Source organism: Microcaecilia unicolor, chromosome 6 (assembly GCF_901765095.1).
Source record: "Microcaecilia unicolor chromosome 6, aMicUni1.1, whole genome shotgun sequence".
NCBI lineage: Eukaryota > Metazoa > Chordata > Amphibia > Gymnophiona > Siphonopidae > Microcaecilia > Microcaecilia unicolor.
The window spans coordinates 286453165-286473318 of record NC_044036.1 but is presented as its reverse complement, the minus strand read 5'-3'; the positions used below and the strand labels follow the sequence as shown (position 1 = coordinate 286473318).

The 20154-nt window shown below is 43.1% G+C and overlaps 1 protein-coding gene across 2 annotated transcripts in view; it reads left to right on the top strand.

The window, feature by feature from the left end:
• Nucleotides 1–1702: 1702 nt before the first annotated feature.
• SURF2 (surfeit 2) overlaps nucleotides 1703–20154 on the top strand; it is a 33226-nt gene continuing 14774 nt past the window's right edge. The window contains exons 1-3 of one of the 2 annotated variants that reach the window (XM_030207724.1): nucleotides 1703–1741; nucleotides 2806–2979; nucleotides 10319–10473. In XM_030207724.1, coding sequence (XP_030063584.1) covers nucleotides 2896–2979; nucleotides 10319–10473 — 239 coding nt within the window. In that variant the 5' untranslated portion in view covers nucleotides 1703–1741; nucleotides 2806–2895. Of the gene's footprint in view, nucleotides 1742–2540; nucleotides 2980–10318; nucleotides 10474–20154 lie in introns of those variants that run through there. The other variant, XM_030207723.1, reaches the window with a different exon arrangement.

Genomic DNA, 20154 nt, shown 5'->3' with positions numbered 1-20154 from the left:
TGGAGCCACTTCTTGCCAAAATTAGGCAAGATCCTTGTATTACTGTTATTCAATTTAAGCATCTAGGGACCCTTTTACTAAGGCGCACAGAAAAATGGCCTGCGCTGGTGTAGGTGCATGTATTGGACGCACGCAGGTAGTCACAAAACAGAAGAAACTACCTCCACAGATAAAGTCTACCACATAGTAAACAGCAGAGGAAAATATTTCTCGCAGATGGTGTCTAAAGAGCTTTTATTCCAAAAATCTTCGGGAACAGAGACCCGACACGACTCGTGTTTCGGCCCTACTGGCCTGCCTCAGGGGTCTGGAGAAAATACAGAAAGTACATAATATGTACAAATATAAACGATATATAAATAAGTACAAAAACAATATAAAACAATATACAAAAAAGGAATACACACCTAGGAATTGGTGTTGTCATATGTATTCCCAGAAGAATCGTCAAGCAAACATTAGACATGATTTATAAAATACGTGTAGCAGCCAATCTCATGACTAAAATTTAGGCGGACATTTAAGCAAACTAAAACCTGGTGTAAATGTATACATCTTATTTAGGTGTGGATCAGGCATATTCTGTAACTGCACAGAAATTTTCTGAACATTCATGAGCCGCTCATGCCCCCTTTTGAGATCTGCACAGATTGGTGCTGATTGGCTTGTTAACCAATTAAGTTCTGAATGCAAATTGGCTATGTGTGATTTGCACACAGACTATTGCCAAGCTAGCTTATTCCTCACAAGTTTGGGCTTGTTCTTTTTTCTTTTATTTCACTTAATATACCTCCGATTGCCCACAATTGTTGCCATGATAACATTGCAAATAAGTGTGTCAGGTGGCACTCAGTCCAACCTTTTCCTGTCTTTTTTCATTTCCTCATTGGCAATGGAAGGAGTTAATCACAACGTGCACCGCCCTGTATTAGGGCTGCCTTCTGACACCCGGTACATACTTTATAAGACACATTAAAAATTGGGCTTATTTTTAGGAACTGGTATCACATGTCTTGTAAGTAAAATGTGCTTATTTTTCCATGACTACCTGGCAAGACTGCACAAAGAACTTTAGTCACCGTTTATAGAATCCTGAGGTATATGTAGGTACTTTCTTTGGCCCAGATGCATCAACCAAACGTTAAAAAATAAAAATTGTAAAAGTGCTTAACGAATATGAAAAAACGAAGAATGCTAAAAAAAAAGCTTCAGAAATGTTCGGTGCGGTATTGAAAAGTAGGATGTATCACACATTCACAATCCCCGTCGTTAATCGGCCCCTAAAGCATGCGCAGAGCAGCCAAGCGTTATGCTGGCTGCTCTGCGTATGCCGCAAACGTGAAAACAAAAACAAAAAAAGCCACAACACATACACGTGGCTACCCGGTCTGCACCAATATAAAAGTACAAAAAAAAAGGATCAGGAGGGGGCAAGTGCGCTCGTCTGGAGCATCCTGTATGGACGGCCTTGCCCCGCCCCCCGCTGCTCCCCCTCCCACACAAAAAAGCCCAGTCCCCCCTCCTGTTCCTCTGTTTTGCCAAAGCTCCGCCTCCCATCATTCCTCCGCCCCGTGCCCCGCCCCCCCTGAGGTCAACTACGCTGCTCCTCCCTCCACATTACCGGTCCGAGCAGCGCCTCTCACCTCTTCTGAAGGCGCTGCACGGGCAGGAAGATCTGTTGTTGGTCACAGAGTCTTCATGACGTCTCTTCTTCCCTGGCCTAGGCCCGCCTCCTTCTGATGTAAGTAACCTACGGGCGCTTCAGAAAGAGGTGAGAGGCGCTGCTCGGGTCGGTAATAGGGAGGGGGTCTCGGTGGAGGGGGGGAGCGGCGTAGTCGACCTCAGGGGGGGCAGCGGGGGCGGGGCACGGGGCAGAAGAATGACGGGAGGCAGAGTTAGCTTTGCAAAACACAAGAACAGGAAGGGAGGGGGACCGGGGCAGCTAGAATTTTGCTTTTTCGTGATGGGTGGGAAAGCGGCGGAAAGTGGGGAGCAGCGGGGGGGGGGGGGGGGCAAGGCCGTCCATACAGGACACTCCGGACGAGCGCCCTTGCCCCCTCCTGATCCTTTGTTTTTGGATCTTGCTGACCGGGTAGCCACGTGTATGTGTTGTGGCTTTTTTTTTTGTTTGTTTTTACGTTTGCAGCATGCGCAGAGCAGCCTGCAAAACGCTTGGCTGCTCAGCGCATGATTTAGGGGCCGATTACCGATGTGTATTGTGATTCTTTGATTTCAATACCGATCTGAGCATGTGTGACTTTTTTTTTTTGGTGCATTCTTCTTTTTTTTTAAATCGTTAGGGACTTTAACGATTTTGATTTTTTTACGTTTGGTTGCTGCATCTGCCTCCTAGTTCACAAAGCAATAGCATAGCAATGGGTGGGTCTGAGTGAGAATTGGGGTAAGTGAAAAAAAATCTGTGTTCTTAAAAAGCATCTCTGGGAACATGGGGGGGGGGGGGGGGGTGGTGGGGGCAGCAGCACGTGCGCGTAAAAGGGCGCATCCAAAATACCGAATCTGGCTAAACACCCCACCTCTGTGACCGTTACACTAACCACCAGACTACTCCTCTTCTCATCCTAGTTTGCCTGTGGTTTAATCCTGCCCCGAGGACACATCGGACAGAAGTTGCGAAAGCTCCAATTTAGGAGTTATTCCCAGCACGTCGTAATCTTCTCCTGAGGGCGACAACAGCCCATCCGCTTGGCCTTAGTAGCGCTATAGAAATGATAGTAGTAGTAGCCTTCTGCTCTCTATGATCATTTCCTTGCCTTTCCTCCCCTCTGTTCTGCTCTCCATGGTCAGGGCCAGAGCACGTTATACTTCCGGATTACGGCAGGCGTCTTTCCCACGTGGTTGTAGAGCGGACGGGCTTCTTTGGTTTATACGAGGAGGATGAGTGAAGTCCTGGAAGTCCCGGAGGAGATCTGCCGCTTCCTACTGCTGCACCCAACCCTGCAGTACGTAGAGGGGAACAAGGTGAGGAGGATGGCGGTGCTGTCTTCCGTTTTTGCAGTTTGCATTATGAATAGAATGACGAGTTGAGACTAGTAAGTGGTACTGTAGTTGAGCAATTAATTTTTTTTAGTGGCTCTCTGACGTCTTTAGTATGGTTGATGTGATGGGGATACTGTATGTGTCTTTATTCAGGATTTAGCGATGCTGAAGGATAGCCTGCAAATGGCTGTTAGCGTGACTTTAATTGGTTTCTTTTTTGCGCTGATAATAGCATAACGTTCAACTGGGTCAGTGCAAACGGTAGACGTTCAGCAGAAGTACTAGACGTGTAGTTATGTGTAATCATCTATGCAGAAATGCTCTAGATTGCAATTTTTTCACAACAGTCAAAACGATTTAATAAAGCACATAATGTATTATATGAAGTTACTTTATTTGTCTACTGGGCTCAAATGCCCCAAAATCTAAGTTCATGAAACTTGGGGCAATGCAGGATTAAAGGGCTAATTCACAGAGGTCGCTGTTAAATATGGCAGGTCGCTGTTCAATATGGCAGCGCGGGTGAGCTTACTGAGTCACAGACAGCAACCAATGCACAAAAGGGATGGAATGCAAATGAGATGCATGGAAATTTAGCAGCTGATGTACAAAGGTCCCCTTTTAATTTCCTTGCATGCCGTCCCCTTTGTGTATTGGTCACTGTTTACGACAGGCAAGCTATCAAATGCAACCGCCACATGGAGCTTTTTGAGTTGCATGTGGGAAGTCGGCTTGAGAGGAGGTCCACTGGACTCCAGTGGACCCCCCCCCCCCTCTCAAGCACTGCCCCCCCCCCCCCAGTGCAATTAAAAAAATTTTGTTGCCCAGTGACCCTCCCCTTTCAGAAAATCACTAGTGGTCCAGCAGATCCCCTCTCACCTCCCGGGCCCCCAAAAATCCCTGGTGATCCAGTGGACCCCTTTTCAAGACCCTCCCTCCCACGCAAAACTACTTTATGGTGGTAGTGTACTTTTTAACACAATTGATATCATGACAGATTATATCATATCCCCCCCCCTCACCGCCTCTTTTCCAAGCTGAAGAGACCATCAGGCTTATTTTGAAAGAGAAGGGCGCCCATCTTTCGACACAAATTAGGAGATGGCGTCCTCCCAGGGTCGCCCCAAATAGGCATAATCAAAAGCCGATTTTGGGCATCCCCATGTTCCTGGGGGCGTGTCAGAGGTGTAGCGAAGGCGGGACATGGGCATGCCTAACACATGGGCATCCTTGACACATAATGGAAAAAGAAGGGCACCCCTGACGAGCACTTGAGCGACTTTATTTGGTCCCTTTTTTCTTATGACCAAGCCTCAAAAAGGTGCCCGAACTGACCAGATGACCACCGGAGAGAATCGGGGATGACCTCCCATTACTCCCCCAATGGTCACTAACCCCCTCCTACCCTCAAAAAACAACTTTAAAAATATTTTGTGCCAGCCTCAAATGTCATACTCAGGTCCCTCGCAGCAGTATGCAGGTCCCTGGAGCAGTTTTAATGGGTGCAGTGCACTTCAGGCAGGCGGACCCAGGCCCATCCCCCCCTACCTATTTCACTTGTGGTGGTAAATGTGAGCCCTTCAAAACCCACTGGTGTACAGTTGTGGGTAATGGGTTTTGGGGGGCTCAGCACACAAGGTAAGGGAGCTATGCACTTGGGAGCAATTTGTGAAGTCCACTGCTGTGCCCCCTAGGGTGCCCCGTTGATGTCCTGGCATGTCAGGGGGACCAATGCACTATGAATGCTGGCTCCTCCCACAACCAAATGGCTTGGATTTGGTCGTTTCTGAGATGGGTGTCCTCAATTTCCATTATCGCCGAATATCAGAAATGACCTAGTCTAAGGATGACCATCTTATTGAAACGAAAGATGGCCGCCCATCTTGTTTCAATAATACGGGTTTCCCCGGCCCTTCGTGGGGCCGTCCTGCGAGGACGTCCCCAGGAAAACTTGGGCGTCCCTTTCGATTATGCCCTCCATATCTCTTAAGCCTTATCTCTTATCCACTTCTTATTTCTAGGATATTTATTTATTTGTTACGTTTGTATCCCACATTTTCCCACCTATTTGCAGGCTCAATGTGGCTTACATAGTACCGTAAAGGCGTTCGCCCATTCCGGTGTGAACAAATACAAAGTGATGTTGTAATAGAATAAGGTTCGTGTGTAACAGACACATGAGGGAATCGTGGAGAGGAAGAGTTATTTTATGTCCATTTCAAGCTTTGGTTTTGTTGTGTTGCAGGGTTCAGGCATTTAAGTTGGGTTGGTAGAGTATGCCTTTTTGAACAGGATATGTAGCATACTGTTTTGGGATCTTGCCAGGTACTTATGACCTGGATTGGTCACTGTTGGAAACATGATACTGGGCTTTGTTGAAAAAGTTGTCTTATTAAGAAATTTTTAACTACCTCCAATTTCAGATTAGTTCTCCCAGTCTCTATTCCTCTCCAGAGTAGATTAGTGGAGTAGTGTGTTTTCGGTCTGCTGTAAAGCTTCTTTGCAAAGTTTACAAATAATTCAGAACACTGTTTCCAGGCTCTGACTCAGTATGTTTCAATAACACCATAAGTACATAAGTATTGCCACACTGGGACAGACCAAAGGTCCATCAAGCCCAGTATCCTGTTTCCAACAGTGGCTAATCCAGGACACAAATACCTGGCAAGATCCCAGAAAAGCTCAATACATTTTATTATGCTTATCCCAGAAATAAGAAGTGGATTTTCCCAAGTCAATTTAGTAATGGTCTATGGACTTTTCCTTTAGGAAGCCATCCAGACTCTTTTTAAACCACGCTAAGCTAACCACCTTTACCACATTCTCTGGCAACGAATTCCAGAGTTTAATTACACGTTGAGTGAAGAAATATTTTCTCTGATTCATATTAAATTTACTACTTTGTAACTTCATTGCATGCCCCCTAGTCCTACTATTTTTGGAAAACGTAAACAAACAATTGACGTCTACCCGGTCCACTCCACTCATTATTTTATAGACCTCTATCATATCTCCCCTCAGCCATCTCTTCTCTAAGCTGAAGAGCCCTAGCCGCTTCAGGCTTTCCTTATAGGGAAGTCGTCCCATCCCCTTTATCATTTTTGTCACCTTTCTTTGTACCTTTTCTAATTCCACTATATCTTTTTTGAGATGTGGTGACCAGAATTGAACACAAAATTCGAGGTGCGGTTGCACCATGGACCAATACAAAGGCATTATAATGTCCTCACTTTTGTTTTATATTCCTTTCCTAATAATACCTAACATTCTATTTGCTTTCTTAGCCGCCACAGCACACTGAGCAGAGCATTTCAACATATCGTCAACAACGACGCCGAGATCCCTTTCTTGGTCAGTGACTCCTAACGTGGAACCTTACATTACTTAGCTATAGTTTGGGTTCCTCTTTCCCACATGCATCACTTTGCACTTGCTCACATTAAACGTCATCTGCCATTTAGACGCCCAGTTGCCCAGTCTCGTAAGGTCCTCTTGTAATTTTTCACAATCCTCTCGGGATTTAACAACTTTGAATAACTTTGTGTCATCAGCAAATTTAATTACCTCACTAGTTACTCCCATCTCTAAATCATTTATAAATATGTTAAAAAGCTGCAGTCCCAGCACAGATCCCTGAGGAACCCCACTATCTACTGTTCTCCATGAGAATACTGACCATTTAACCTACTCTGTTTTCTATCCTTTAACCAGTTTTTAATCCACAATAGGACACTGCCTCCTATCCCATGACTCTCCAATTTTCTCTGGAGTCTTTCATGAGGTACTTAGTCAAATGCCTTTTGAAAATCCAGATACACAATATCAACCAGCTCGCCTTTATCCACATGTTTGTTCACCCCTTCAAAGAAATGTAATAGATTGGTGAGGCAAGATTTCCTTCACTAAATCCATGTTGGCTTTGTCTCATTATCCATGCTTTGAATATGCTCTGTAATTTTGTTCTTTATAATAGTCTCTACCATTTTGCCCGGCACTGACGTCAGGCTCACCGGTCTATAATTTCCATATTTGTTTGGATTTACACTGGCTGCCAGTCGAGCTTCAGGTTCTGTTTAAATTAGGGATTTTAGTTTTTAGGATCTTGTATGGTGAGGCTCCTTATTATTCGTGAAACTGGTAAACATCTCTACTACTTATAAGTTTGGTTATTTAAGGGAACAATGTTATATTACCCACCATAGCACAATGTCAGATATAAGAAACAGTTGTTTACTTCCATCTGTTATAAAGCAATAACATTCTGGAATTCATTACCAGTAGAACTTTGAAGGATACATAATTATTTTACTTTCAGGAAATTGTTAAACAACTGTCTTATTTCAGAAATATATTAATGATTACTGCTTAAAAAAAAAACATTCATGTGAACTTTTGGTTCACATCTTGACTTTTGTGGTGTTAATGGGATATAAATTCAATGTAAAGTAAAGGGTCTAGCCCAGTATAGCAATGCTTATGTTCTTATGTTACAGATTGCTAATAGATCAGCAATTTTATGTTTGAGTTCTTTCGGTTCCCTGGGGTCCAGTTGACTTACTACTGTTTAACTTGTTTTGGCTCAGTATCCTGCTTATAATCGAACGAGAAAAACGCCCAAGTTCCAACCTAAACGGGAGATGGACGTTTATCTCACAAAAACGAATACGCGGTATAATCGAAAGCCGAACTTGGACGTTTTCAACTGCACTCCATCGCGGAAGCGTACAAAGTTGACAGGGGTGTGTCGGAGGCGTGGTGAAGGCGGGACTGGGGCATGGTTATCACCCGAACAGAGATGGGCGCCTTTCGCCGATAATGGAAAAAAGTATGCGTTTGTAGCTAGATTTAGGGCACTTTTCCTGGACCCTGTTTTTTCACGAATAAGGCCCCAAAAAGTGCCCTAAATGACCAGATTACCCCCAGAGGGAATCAGGGATGACCTCCCCTGACTCCCCCAGTGGTCACTAACCCCTCCCCACCACAAAAAATGATGTTTCACAACTTTTTATTTCACCCTCAAATGTCATACCCACCTCCCTAGCAGCAGTATGCAGGTCCCTGGAGCAGTTGTTAGGGGGTGCAGGTGGACTTCAGGCAGGTGGACCCAGGCCCATCCCCCCTACCTGTTATAATTGTGCTGCTTAATGCTTAGTCGTCCAAACCCCCCCCAAACCCACTGTACCCACATGTAGGTGCCCCCCTTCACCCTTAGGGCTATAGTAATGGTGTAGACTTGTGGGCAGTGGGTTTTGAGGGGGATTGGGGGGGCTTCAACACACAAGGGAAGGGTGCTATGCACTTGGGAGCTCTTTTAACCTTTTTTTTTGTTTTTGTAAAAGTGCCCCCTAGGGTGCCCGGTTGGTGTCCTGGCATGTGAGGGGGGACCAGTGCACTACGAATCCTGGCCCCTTCCACGAACAAATGCCTTGGATTTATTCGTTTTTGAGCTGGGCGCTTCATTTTCCATTATCGCTGAAAAACAAAAACGCCCAGCTCATAATTGTCGAATAAAACATGGACGTCTATTTTTTTCGAAAATACGGTTCGGTCCGCCCCTTCACGGACCCGTTCTCGGAGATAAACGCCCATGGAGATAGACGTTTTCGTTCGATTATGCCCCTCTATGTCTTCCAGGTTCACCAAGATTAGTTTTAGTTCCTCTGTATCGTCACGCTTAAAAGCCATTTCTGGCACAGGTCAATCATACATCTTCTTCAGTAAAAAACCGAAGCAAAGAAATTCCATTCTGTCGCTCCGCTATAACCTTGTCCTCCCTGATTGCCCGTTTTTACTCCTTGATGATCTAACGGTCCCACTCATTCCCTCACAGGCTTTCTGCTTCTGAGAAGAAGAAAGCAGAATAAAGAGGTGTTTATTTCCCTGTACAAGTCATCGGTAAAGCCCTTTTTGGATTATTGTGTTCAGTTTTGGAGGCAGTATCTTGCTAAAGATGTAAAAAGACTTGAAGTGGTTGAGAGGATGACAAAGATACGACAAAGCAACACCTTTGTTAACGTCAGCTCCACTGGATCCCGATATATTCTAAGAGTTTCATTTAAAGTTCCTAACATATAAAGTGCTTTATTTAGCCACACTGTCTTATCTTGCAACCTTAATTATTCCCTACACACCACCTGCGGACCTTACGTTCGCTCACAGACAAGAGATTGTGTGATTCCACCTTCTTCTAGGTGGGAATCAACCCCTTTTTCTTTTTGTCTCCATCACTGTAGAATTCTTCCAAACAATTGTGTTAGGTGGAAGAATCATATATGTTCTTTCGTAAGGCCCTCAAAACCTATTTTTGGGAAAATGCTTTTGAAATATTATTTGACTAGGTAACCACTCAGGTAAGAAAAATGTTTCTACTATAAGGAGATATAAATTATTAGAGACAATAGTATGATTGATGTAATTTATAAGACTGATATAATTGAATGTTTTTGTCCCTCTTGGTATGGAAGTTTTTGTATGTGCTGTCCTATCATGAAATGGATTTGTTAGTTTTATAGTTGTTGATTTAGTGTATGTTAATTGTATACTTTTTGAAATGTAAACTGTTCTGATTTGCTATGCAATAAGTGACAGTATAGTAAAAAAATAAATGATACACCAAAAGATATATGAGAAGAGACTTGAAGACCTGAATATGTATACCCTGAAGGAAAGGAGGGATAGAGATGATATAATACAGATGTTTAAATATTTGAAAGCCTTTAATGGAAGAATCAACTATCATGTTAGTAACATATACACACAAGGACTAACACAGGCCTGCACATACTTGAGCAAGATTTGCTTATCCACTTCTACCGTAGCTGAAATTATATTTATGCACCTTTCTGATTTCATTTGCAGCTTTCTTTAAAGTAGTCCCCTTATTTTCTAACTCCTGTTACTCTGTCTTATCTGTCTATATGTTCCACTTCTGCTTACACCCCATGCAGTCTATTAAGATGTCCTGAAAATGACAGAGACAGATCAGGATCAAGTATGTGTATTTTATATACCATATTCCTATTATATGAGTGTAGGTGTTGTGTATCTCAGTGGGAGAGGAGAAGCCATTTTAAAGTTGAATTTAGCAAGTAAAATGTTGGTAGTAGTAATTTAATTGTGAATTGATAATGAATGTGACGTTGGGTAGACTGGATGGACCATGCAGGTCTTTTTCTGCCTTCATTTACTATGTTAGATGACCTGGGTTAACCTGGGTTGAGGTGGAAAAGTGATCATATGACAACCTGTTTTGTTCGGGCACTGCTTAGATTGTATAAATCTTTCTACATAGACTTTTTTTTGCTTTTTTTTTTCTGCCCAGGTGAGATGTAAGCTGACAGGTCATGAGTTGCCATGCCGATTGTCTGAGCTACAGGTTTACACCAGCGGAAAAGAATACAAAAGATTATTGAAGTCGGTGAATGTGTTTGACTACAGCGAGTTTGAACCACACGTTGTGCCAAGCACTAAGAATCCGTAAGTACCATCTGCTGCAAGCCTTCATTTTTTACCTAGGGCACTCCTGTCCACACTGTCAGACGTAACATGTTTAAGATCATCTGTGTTGGATGTGAAGCGTCTGTTCACACTTTAAAAATTCTAGGACTAGGGGGCATGCGATGAAACTACAGTGTAGTAAATTTAAAACAAATAGGAGAAAAATTTTCTTCACCCAACGCATAATTAAACTCTGGAATTCGTTGCCGGAGAACGTAGTGAAGGCGGTTGGCTTTTCAGAGTTTAAAAAGGGGTTGGACGGTTTCCTAAAGGACAAGTCCATAGACCACTACTAAATGGACTTGGGAAAAACCCACAATTTCGGGAATAACATGTATAAAATGTTTGTACGTTTGGGTAGCTTGCCAGGTGCCCTTGACCTGCATTGGCCGCTGTCGGGGACAGGATGCTGGGCTCGATGGACTTTTGGTTTTTTCCCAGTATGGCATTACTTATGTACTTATGTATTAACTGCCATCACTAAAGCCAGGCAAAATTCCTCTGGAACTTAATGATCATTTATTTTAATCTCTTTACTTAATTAGATTTATAACTCACCAGAGCACTGATCACATTCTAGATGGAGAACAGCAAAAATGACCACACTGGGAGTAATTTATAAGCAGCTTGTGCTTGTAGTACAGTGGTTTTCGTGCTAAGGTTAGTGCTTACAAAATTACCCAGAAGTATATACTCATAAGAATAAATACTTAAAAGCGCAATTCCTAGCCGTGCAAATGGCATTAAATGGCCTTATTCATCAACGTGCAGCAAACTCCTAGTTTTACTGTAGTCATAAACTCTTCTGTCATAGTGACAAAGTGGGGTCCTTGTTTGGCTGAACTTACGATGCAATTGGAAGGGATTCACCGGGCAGCCCAGTTGAAGCAAGGGAATAAAGAGTTGGTGAGAGAGGATCAAACTATCAGTAATGTCTTTAAGGATTTCTATGCTGCTTTGTACACTGCACGGTCAGAGTTGGATTTGGAGAGGAATACTTATCTCTGCTGTCTAGAGTTGCCCTGCTTATATGAGAATAGCTTAGGATCTTTAGAAGTGCCAATCTCAGAAGATGACATTAAATGGGAGATTCGGCAGAGTCTCCCCACAAAGGCACCAGGTTCAGATGGCTTTTGTAGCGAATTTGACAAAAATCTTGCAATGCTACTTCGTCATGCCTTTAAGAAAGATGTTCTCGAGCATAGTGCAGGGGTGAGTACTACAGGACTCCTTGTCATTGGCTCAGATTGTTGTCATTCCAAAGCTGGGCAAAACCGAGTCTTACCACCACATATTGCTGTTACTAGCAAACAGAATTGTTGGCAAAAACTTTAGCAACTAGATTTGCTCAGATTCTCTCTTCAGTAGTGATGGATCCGTAAAGTTGGGTTCATTCGTAATAGACGTGTTGCTAAAAATGTCAGGAGGATTCTGGCCTCCTCAAAGCTGTGCGTCATAGACACCATCGATGCTTATTAGTTTTGAAGCAGAAAAAGCATTAGATTGGGTATCCTGAAATTTTATATAGGCAGTATGGAAGAAATATGGTTTTGGTGAGTTTCTTTTTCATCTGAACCACAAAAGCCTTATATCATTCTCTATAGCGATGGTTTGGGTGAATGGGGTTCTGCTGTGATCAATTTATATTCACCAGGGAACTCAGCAGGGTTGCCCCTCTCCGTACTCCTTTTTGTTGTCACTTTGGATCCATTAATTCGGAGGTCCAGAATAATCTGGACATTGCAAGTGTTAGATTGGGGTCTCGGATATTTTAAGACCGCAGCCTTTGCTGACGGTGACATGCACCAACAAATTGACTCTGAGGGATATTTGTCTACCCTTCTAGAAAGCTTTTAGGAAGTTTAGTGACCTCTCAGGATTTAAATTAATCTTTGTAAAATTAGAAGCATTGGCTGTAGATGATAGATTGGGGAGTTTCTGCTGAAATGGGCAGAGGGCTTCTTTATTATCTGGGGGTTCTGTTGGCAACTGACACTAAAATGTTCTCTGCCTTGAATGTCACTAGTCTGCTTCAGATTATTAAAGGCAGTGTGCCTATGGAGGACCCTTCCACTATCTCTCATGGATAGGGTTGGTTTACTTCGTATGACTTTGTTTCCTAAGTGGGTTGGGGTTCATTTTCAAAGCACTTATAGACTTACAAAGTTCCATAGATTACTGTGCACTTTGTAGTCTAAGTGCTTTGAAAATACGCCTCCACATGTCTTGCAGACATCCCAGGTCGGCTCTTGGGTAAAGATTTGCTGGCATTGAGAAGAGAGGTGGCCACGTTTTTTGTTGGGGAAGAAAGAAGCCCAAAATGCGGATGGAATATTTATATAGTGACTAGCATTATGGGGAGCTGGACTGCCAGGTTTGAAAATTTATAATTATGCTTGCTTGTTGTCACCTGAAAGATTGGTTATTGGTGAGTGAGGATTACACTCCTTGCTCTCTTGAGCCGAGTCTTGTTTCTCTGTGGCACTTTCATTTTTGCTTCAGACTCGCACAGATGGTCTTCTGAGTGGAGGAGTAGCCTAGTGGTTAGTGCAGTGGACTTTGATCTTGGGGAACTGGGTTCGATTCCCACTGCAGCTCCTTGTGACTCTGGGCAAGTCACTTAACCCTCCATTGCCCCAGGTACAAAATAAGTACCTGTATATATGTAAACCAAGTACCTGTATATATGTAAACCGCTTTGAATGTAGTTGCAAAAATCCCAGAGAAAGACGGTATATTAAGTCCCATTTCCCTTCTGTGCCATTTCTAACACAGCATACTTTTAAAACCCCTCTGTGAACTCTGGGTGGCCCTACCTGCCCTTTGGCACCTGGACTGTCATTGCTCTGTGCTTTTCCCAGAGGTTGAAAATGCCATTGTTCAACCAGGTCTTGATGTTGTGGTTTTTGCCCGTTGGAATGCATTGGGAGCTAGTTGTTTGGAACTGGGTGTCGTCGTCGATGATACGCTGAAACCTTCTGCTCAGTGTGCTGCTGCGGCTAGGAAAGCGAATAGAATGTTGGGTGTTATTAGGAAGGGTATGGAGTCCAGGTGTGCGGATGTTATAATGCCGTTGTATCGCTCCATGGTGCGACCGCACCTGGAGTATTGTGTTCAGTACTGGTCTCCGTATCTCAAAAAAAGATATAGTAGAATTGGAAAAGGTACAGCGAAGGGCGACGAAAATGATAGTGGGGATGGGACAACTTTCCTATGAAGAGAGGCTGAGAAGGCTAGGGCTTTTCAGCTTGGGAAGAGACGGCTGAGGGGAGATATGTATAGAAGTGTATAAAATAATGAGTGGAATGGATCGGGTGGATGTGAAGCGACTGTTCACGCTATCCAAAAATACTAGGACTAGAGGGCATGAGTTGAAGCTACAGTGTGGTAAATTTAAAACGAATCGGAGAAAATTTTTCTTCACCCAACGTGTAATTAGACTCTGGAATTCGTTGCCGGAGAACGTGGTACGGGCGGTTAGCTTGACGATTTAAAAAGGGGTTAGATAGATTCCTAAAGGACAAGTCCATAGACCGCTAATTAAATGGACTTGGAAAAATTCCGCATTTTTTAGGTATAACTTGTCTGGAATGTTTTACGTTTGGGGAGCGTGCCAGTGCCCTTGACCTGGATTGGCCACTGTCGGTGAACAGGATCTGGGCTAGATGACCTTTGGTCTTTCCCAGTATGCACTACTTATGTACTTATGTACTTATGTAACACTATTTGGAAGCTGATGGTAAACTTTTGCCTCTCACAGATCAAAGAGTAGGGGGTAGGCTGTTCCAAAGGACAAAAGGGAGAGACAGTGATTTATTGAAAGTACAACCAATAGACTTGACACAGCAGCTGTGTTTTGGCGTCTGTCTTAGAGTCTAGGAGAGATACAATAAAAATAGAAACAATACATAAACATATCGATTATAAAAAGTCAATGATAAAACTTATGTGTGGTGACAGAAAATATATGATAAAAATGAGCAACCTTAATATGAACAATTAAATAATAACAATGATAAAATAATAAAATTACAACTAAAAAAATACAAGGTATTAAGTTATTGTATATCAACAGGGCTAAAAAGATTTAAAAATACAGTATATAATGGCTCTATATAATAAATATCATTAACTGAATATGCGCAAGAATAATAATATAGAAGACAATGTTTGAAGGATAAGTACATAAGCACCGCCATACTGGGAAAGACCAAGGGTCCATCAAGCCCAGCATCCTGTCTCCGACAGCGGCCAATCCAGGTTTCAAAAACCTGGCAACCCCCCCCCCCCCCCCCCAAAAAAAAAAAAAAATTAATAATGTTTCAATGGACTTTTCCCTCAGGAATCTGTCCAAACCCCCTTTAAATTCCGTAAGGGCCAGCTGCTGTCACTACATTCTCCGGCAACGAGTTCCAGAGTCTAAACTACACGCTGAGTAAAGAAAATCTTTCTCCTATTTGTTTTAAATCTACCATATTCTAGCTTCATCTTGTGTCCCCTGGTTTGTTGTTGTTTGAAAAGTGTAAACAATCGCTTCACATCTGTCTGCTCTACTCCGCTCATTATCTTGTAGACTTCTATCATATTTCATTTGTACAAATCCATTGCACAAAATTACTTAGACCAATTGTAATAGGTAATATAATCTATAAGGGCATTGTATAAATTGAATATCAATACAAAGATCAGGTCAGAATACGCTATTTCAAAAGTCTGCCATTCATAAGTACCAGGTGATACATGTGCCGAAGCCTAGGTGTGTGTACTTTAAACTGAGGCGACATAGTGTGTGTTAATATTAGGTTTACAAGTTGAACAAAACATGCAAGCTTGTAACATTTAGCCAAATACAAACAGGGATGACTGTGCTATATAGCTAATTCAAAAGAGAGAAAGAGAGCAGATGCCAACCTGAGAGTACGGTGTATGCTAATATACTGTTCATACCGATCCTGCATGCGGCGAAATGGATGGCGTTGCGAAGCAACAATATACTGTAGAGAAATAAAACTCAATGTCCTAAATGTGGTATTGGAATCCGAGTTTGGAATTGGACTTCCTGAGCCGGTACGTCAAGCTCCATCTCTGCCGTCTTCAAATCTAAGCTAAAAGCCCACCTTTTTGATGCTGCTTTTAACTCCTAACCCTTACTCACTTGTTCAGAACCCTTATTTTATCATCTTCACTTTAATATTCCCTTATCTCTTGTTTGTCCTGTTTGTCTGTCCTAATTAGATTGTAAGTTCTGTCGAGCAGGGACTGTCTCTTCATGTTCAAGTGTACAGCGCTGCGTGCGTCTAGTAGTGCTTTAGAAATGATAAGTAGTAGTGGTAGAGTTTAAAAAAGGTTTGGACGGCTTCCTCAAGGAAAAGTCCATAGACCATTATTAAATTGGACTTGGGGAAAATCCACTATTTCTGGGATAAGCAGCATAACATGTTTTTTTTTTTTTTTTGGGGGGGGGGGGGGGGGGGGATCTTGCCAGGTATTTGTGACCTGGATTGGCCACTGTTGGAAACAGGATGCTGGCCTTGATGGACCTTTGGTCTGTCCCAGTATGGCAATACTTATGTATTTATGTACACAAGGTGAAAAAGTGGTAACAATTGTATTGTTACAGTTAGCAGAATCCAATGAACGGTAACAAAATGTACTTCCAAAAGAAACCAGTGATTCTCCAGCTGAGGAAAACGGTAATAGAGAAATAGTGACCCAGTGCAATGCAATGTGAAACGAGAAAGACACTAGCTAAACACCCAGTAAAAAAGCTGTGGAGCAGTGCTAAATCTAACAAATGTATGTAGGAGGTATAACAGAACTCGCCAGAACTGCAACAGTGCCTTGCCTCTCACCCAGGGGACTTCTTTGCCAGCTTGCTGATTATATCCAGTGGTGTGCTGGTAAATGTTTAACAACAGGCTCTCTCCCTGTTCCCCCTCTGCGCCCCTCCCCCCAAATTGCAGAGCTGGCTATAGCCGGGGAGGGGGGGGGGGGGGGGGCAATGCATTACTCCAGGAAAAAAAAAATGATCCAAGGTTCCAATCTAATTCATCTTTAATGTGCGATAAAATGCCATAAATAAATAAGTAAATAAATATAAACTTTTAATGTTGAGCACCTGATTCTCAAAGTGAACATATTCCAAACACTATAATGAAAATAAAATGATTATTTATACCTTTGTTGTCTGGTGACTGTTTTTCTGATCATGCTGGCCCAGTATCCGATTCTGCTGCTATCTGTCCTCTTAACTCCGTTTCCAGGGCTTCCTTTTTATTTATTTCTTTCCTTTCCCCCTTTCTTCTTCATTTCTGGTCCTCAGCTTCTGCCTATTGTCTTCATCCATGTGCAGTTTTTCTCCTCTCTTCCTTGCCCTCATTTCATCTCCTTCATCTCTCTTGCCTCCCCTCTATGTCCAGCAATTTCTCCTCTCTCCCTGAGCCCTGTCCTCCTATCCATATCCATCCATGCCCATCTGTCCCCTCCATTCATTCCTATCCAGCAATTCCCCTCTGTCCCTGAGCCCTGCCCTCCCATCCATGCCCATCCATGCTCCTCTGTCCCCTGCCCCCTCCATTCATCCCTATCCAGCAATTCCCCTTTCTCCCTGAGCCCTGTCCTGCAATCCATATCCATCCATGCCCATCTGTCCCCTGTCCCCTCCATTCATCCCTATCCAGCAATTCCCCTCTTTCCCTGAGCCCTGCCCTGCAATTCATATCCATTCATGTCCATCTGTCCCCTGCCCCCTCCATTCATCCCTAGCCAGCAATTCCCCTCTCTCCCTGAGCCCTGCCATCCATGTCCAGATGGTCCTCTCTCCCTTGCCCTGGCGCCCTCTTCTCCCCCCCAAGGATCATTTTTATTTTAAATTTACCTAACCTCCGTCCGTCACTGGAAGCACTCCTCCCCTCCTGAGTCCCGACGTCTCTAGCAGAAGCTTCCTGATTCGTTCATTCTCAGTCCCGCCCTCGAGGGCGGGGCAATGAGTGAACGAATCAGGAAGCTTCTGCTAGAGACGTCGGGACTCGGGAGGGGAGGAGCGCTTCCAGTGACGGACAGAGTTTAGGTAAATTTAAAATAAAAATGATCCTTGGGGGAAGAAGAGGGCGCCAGGGCGGGCAGATAAGTGGCGGTAAGCATGGCGCCCCCTGCCATGCTTACTGTGTTGGGTCGGACCGGCCGTGAGGGAGGGAGGAGAGCCGGACCTGGTTCAATGGTAATTGGAGGGTTTTGTGTTCATTGTTTAAGAAGCACCAACAAACTTGAAAAGAGCTACAAGAATCCATGTCCTCTGTGGTCATTACTTAGGTGGGGCTGGGAAGGGGAGGGGTTTTTGTTTGGGGAGGTTGGTTTGCAGGGAGGGGTGTTTTGTTAAATAAAAACATTAAACATTAAAACTAAATATTTAGAAACATCTACTTTTATGCAGTATATGTGCAGGATTGCAAGGGCAGAGTGGAGACAAGATTAGTTCTTACTCATGTATCTTATACACACATTAATTCCTGTGACACATAACATTACAAAATTATTTTGGGCTCAGTTATTTTATCGAGGTGCATAGGCACAGATGTGACCCTTATATAGGTGCAATATATGCTCTTGAGTGCCTTTCCTGCCTCGGCACCTGCTTATAAAATTAACCTCCATATAGTTATAAGTACATCAGCTATCTTGATGGAAAATATGAGAACCAGGGGAACTGGTTTGATTCTCACTGCAGCTCTTTGTGACTCTGGGCAAGTCATTTAACTCTCCATTGCCTCAGGTACAAAATAAGCACCTGTTTAAAATATGTGAACCACTTTGATTGTAAAGAAATGTGGTATATCATGTCCCATCCCTTTTCCCTTTTATAAAGTAGAAGTGAACCCAAAAATAATAGATCACAGGTAACAATTCCCTCTCCCCCCTTCTCCAAATCAAAAGCCAGGATTTCATTATGAAACTTAGGAGGCTATGCCAGGAGTAATACTGAAGGTTTTATGGCTGCCTGATCAGGTCATACAGGTCCTGTATTCAGTGGTGCAGTTAATGAATGTCCCAAAACTTAGCCAAATGACTTTCAGGTGGTTTGTGGCTCCTATTACGAGCATCAACCATGGTGGCTGTTTAAAATTCTGGAAATAAATTAATCTAGCTGTGGTATTTATAGAGGGAAAGGGAAATGGGACTTGATATACCGCCTTTCTGAGTTTTTTTTTTTTTTTTTCAACTACATTCAAAGCGGTTTACATATATTCAGGTACTTTATTTTGTACCAGGGGCAATGGAGGGTTAAGTGACTTGCCCAGAGTCAGAAGGAGCTGCAGTGGGAATTGAACTCAGTTCATCAGGATCAAAGTCCACTGCACTAACCACTAGGCTACTCCTCCACTCAGGACTCTTTAACCAAAAATAGGAGCTAAAGAGGATACAGTAGCAATACATAATATACCAGAAATCCTCACTGATACTGGAATGACAAAAAGCTCAATGCTTTACTGATACTGGGTATAACATACTGGTGGAGGAAAAAGCCTCGACTCCTCTTCAATAGGCTCAAATGTCCTTAAATGTACGGAGTATTTGCTGTCATCATTGGCATAAAAAACCTCCTGAAGTTGTTGAAATCTAAGATGTTTAAAGCTTATACATTCTTAAAGTTCGTGAAACAACTTATCGTATTAGTGCACAGTGTCTTCACTCTCTCCATGCCAAAGAGGAGAGTCTGTTGAGGCTTTTTCCTCCACCAGTATGTTATATCCAGTATCTGTAAAGCAATGAACTTTTTGTCATTACAATATCAGTGAGGATTTTTGGTAATATTCTTTATAGAGGACTGTCAACAGCAGAAGCAGGAAGACACCCTCTACGAAGATCCAAACAAAGAAGCCAGAACAGAAGGATGACAGAATGACCAACCCACCAGGGAGATGTAGTGCAAAGCAGATTTATCCAAACACCAAAACAAGAAGACCATACACGGGCCGTGTTTCAGCGGACGCTGCCGCCTGCCTCAAGGGTCAGTATACGCAACTTAAAACATTGAGACTACTGAGACTAATGTCTGGTGCTGTAGCAAAAGCCAATAAAAGCAGCAGTCTCCACAGCACTGCGGTGTGGAGAGTAACACACTGTGGACAACTCACAGGTCAGCATGCTGTGGAGACTGCTGCTTTTATTGGCTTTCACTACAACATCAGACATTACTCTTAGTTGTCTCAATGTTTTAAGTTCTGTTTATTGACCCCTGAAGCAGGCGGCAGCGCCTGCTGAACCCCCCCATCCCCTGTGTGTCTGGTCTTCTTGAATAAATCTGCTTTGAACTGCTTCTCCCTGGTATATTGGTCATTGTGTCATCTTTATAGAGGACTGCTAACAGGTAACTTCATGCCACCTGTGCTTCTTGTTCCCAGAATTAATGGCACAGTGTGTTAGGCACCAGTTTTGCTAGTGTTTTAATTCATAATCCTGTGTTGCCAGGAAGATTTCTCTATTCCATTTGGTGGCAGAACACAGATTTCTACTCACCATTTCCACTAGGTCCTTTTTTTACTTTCTTTTACGTGCCTCCTGTGTTTATAACTAGACAGTCTCAGTGAGCGTCTCTTAGCAGCCCCTCTGGATAGGTTTGCTCCCATTATTCATAATGAGGGCAAAGGTTGTTCTTTGAAC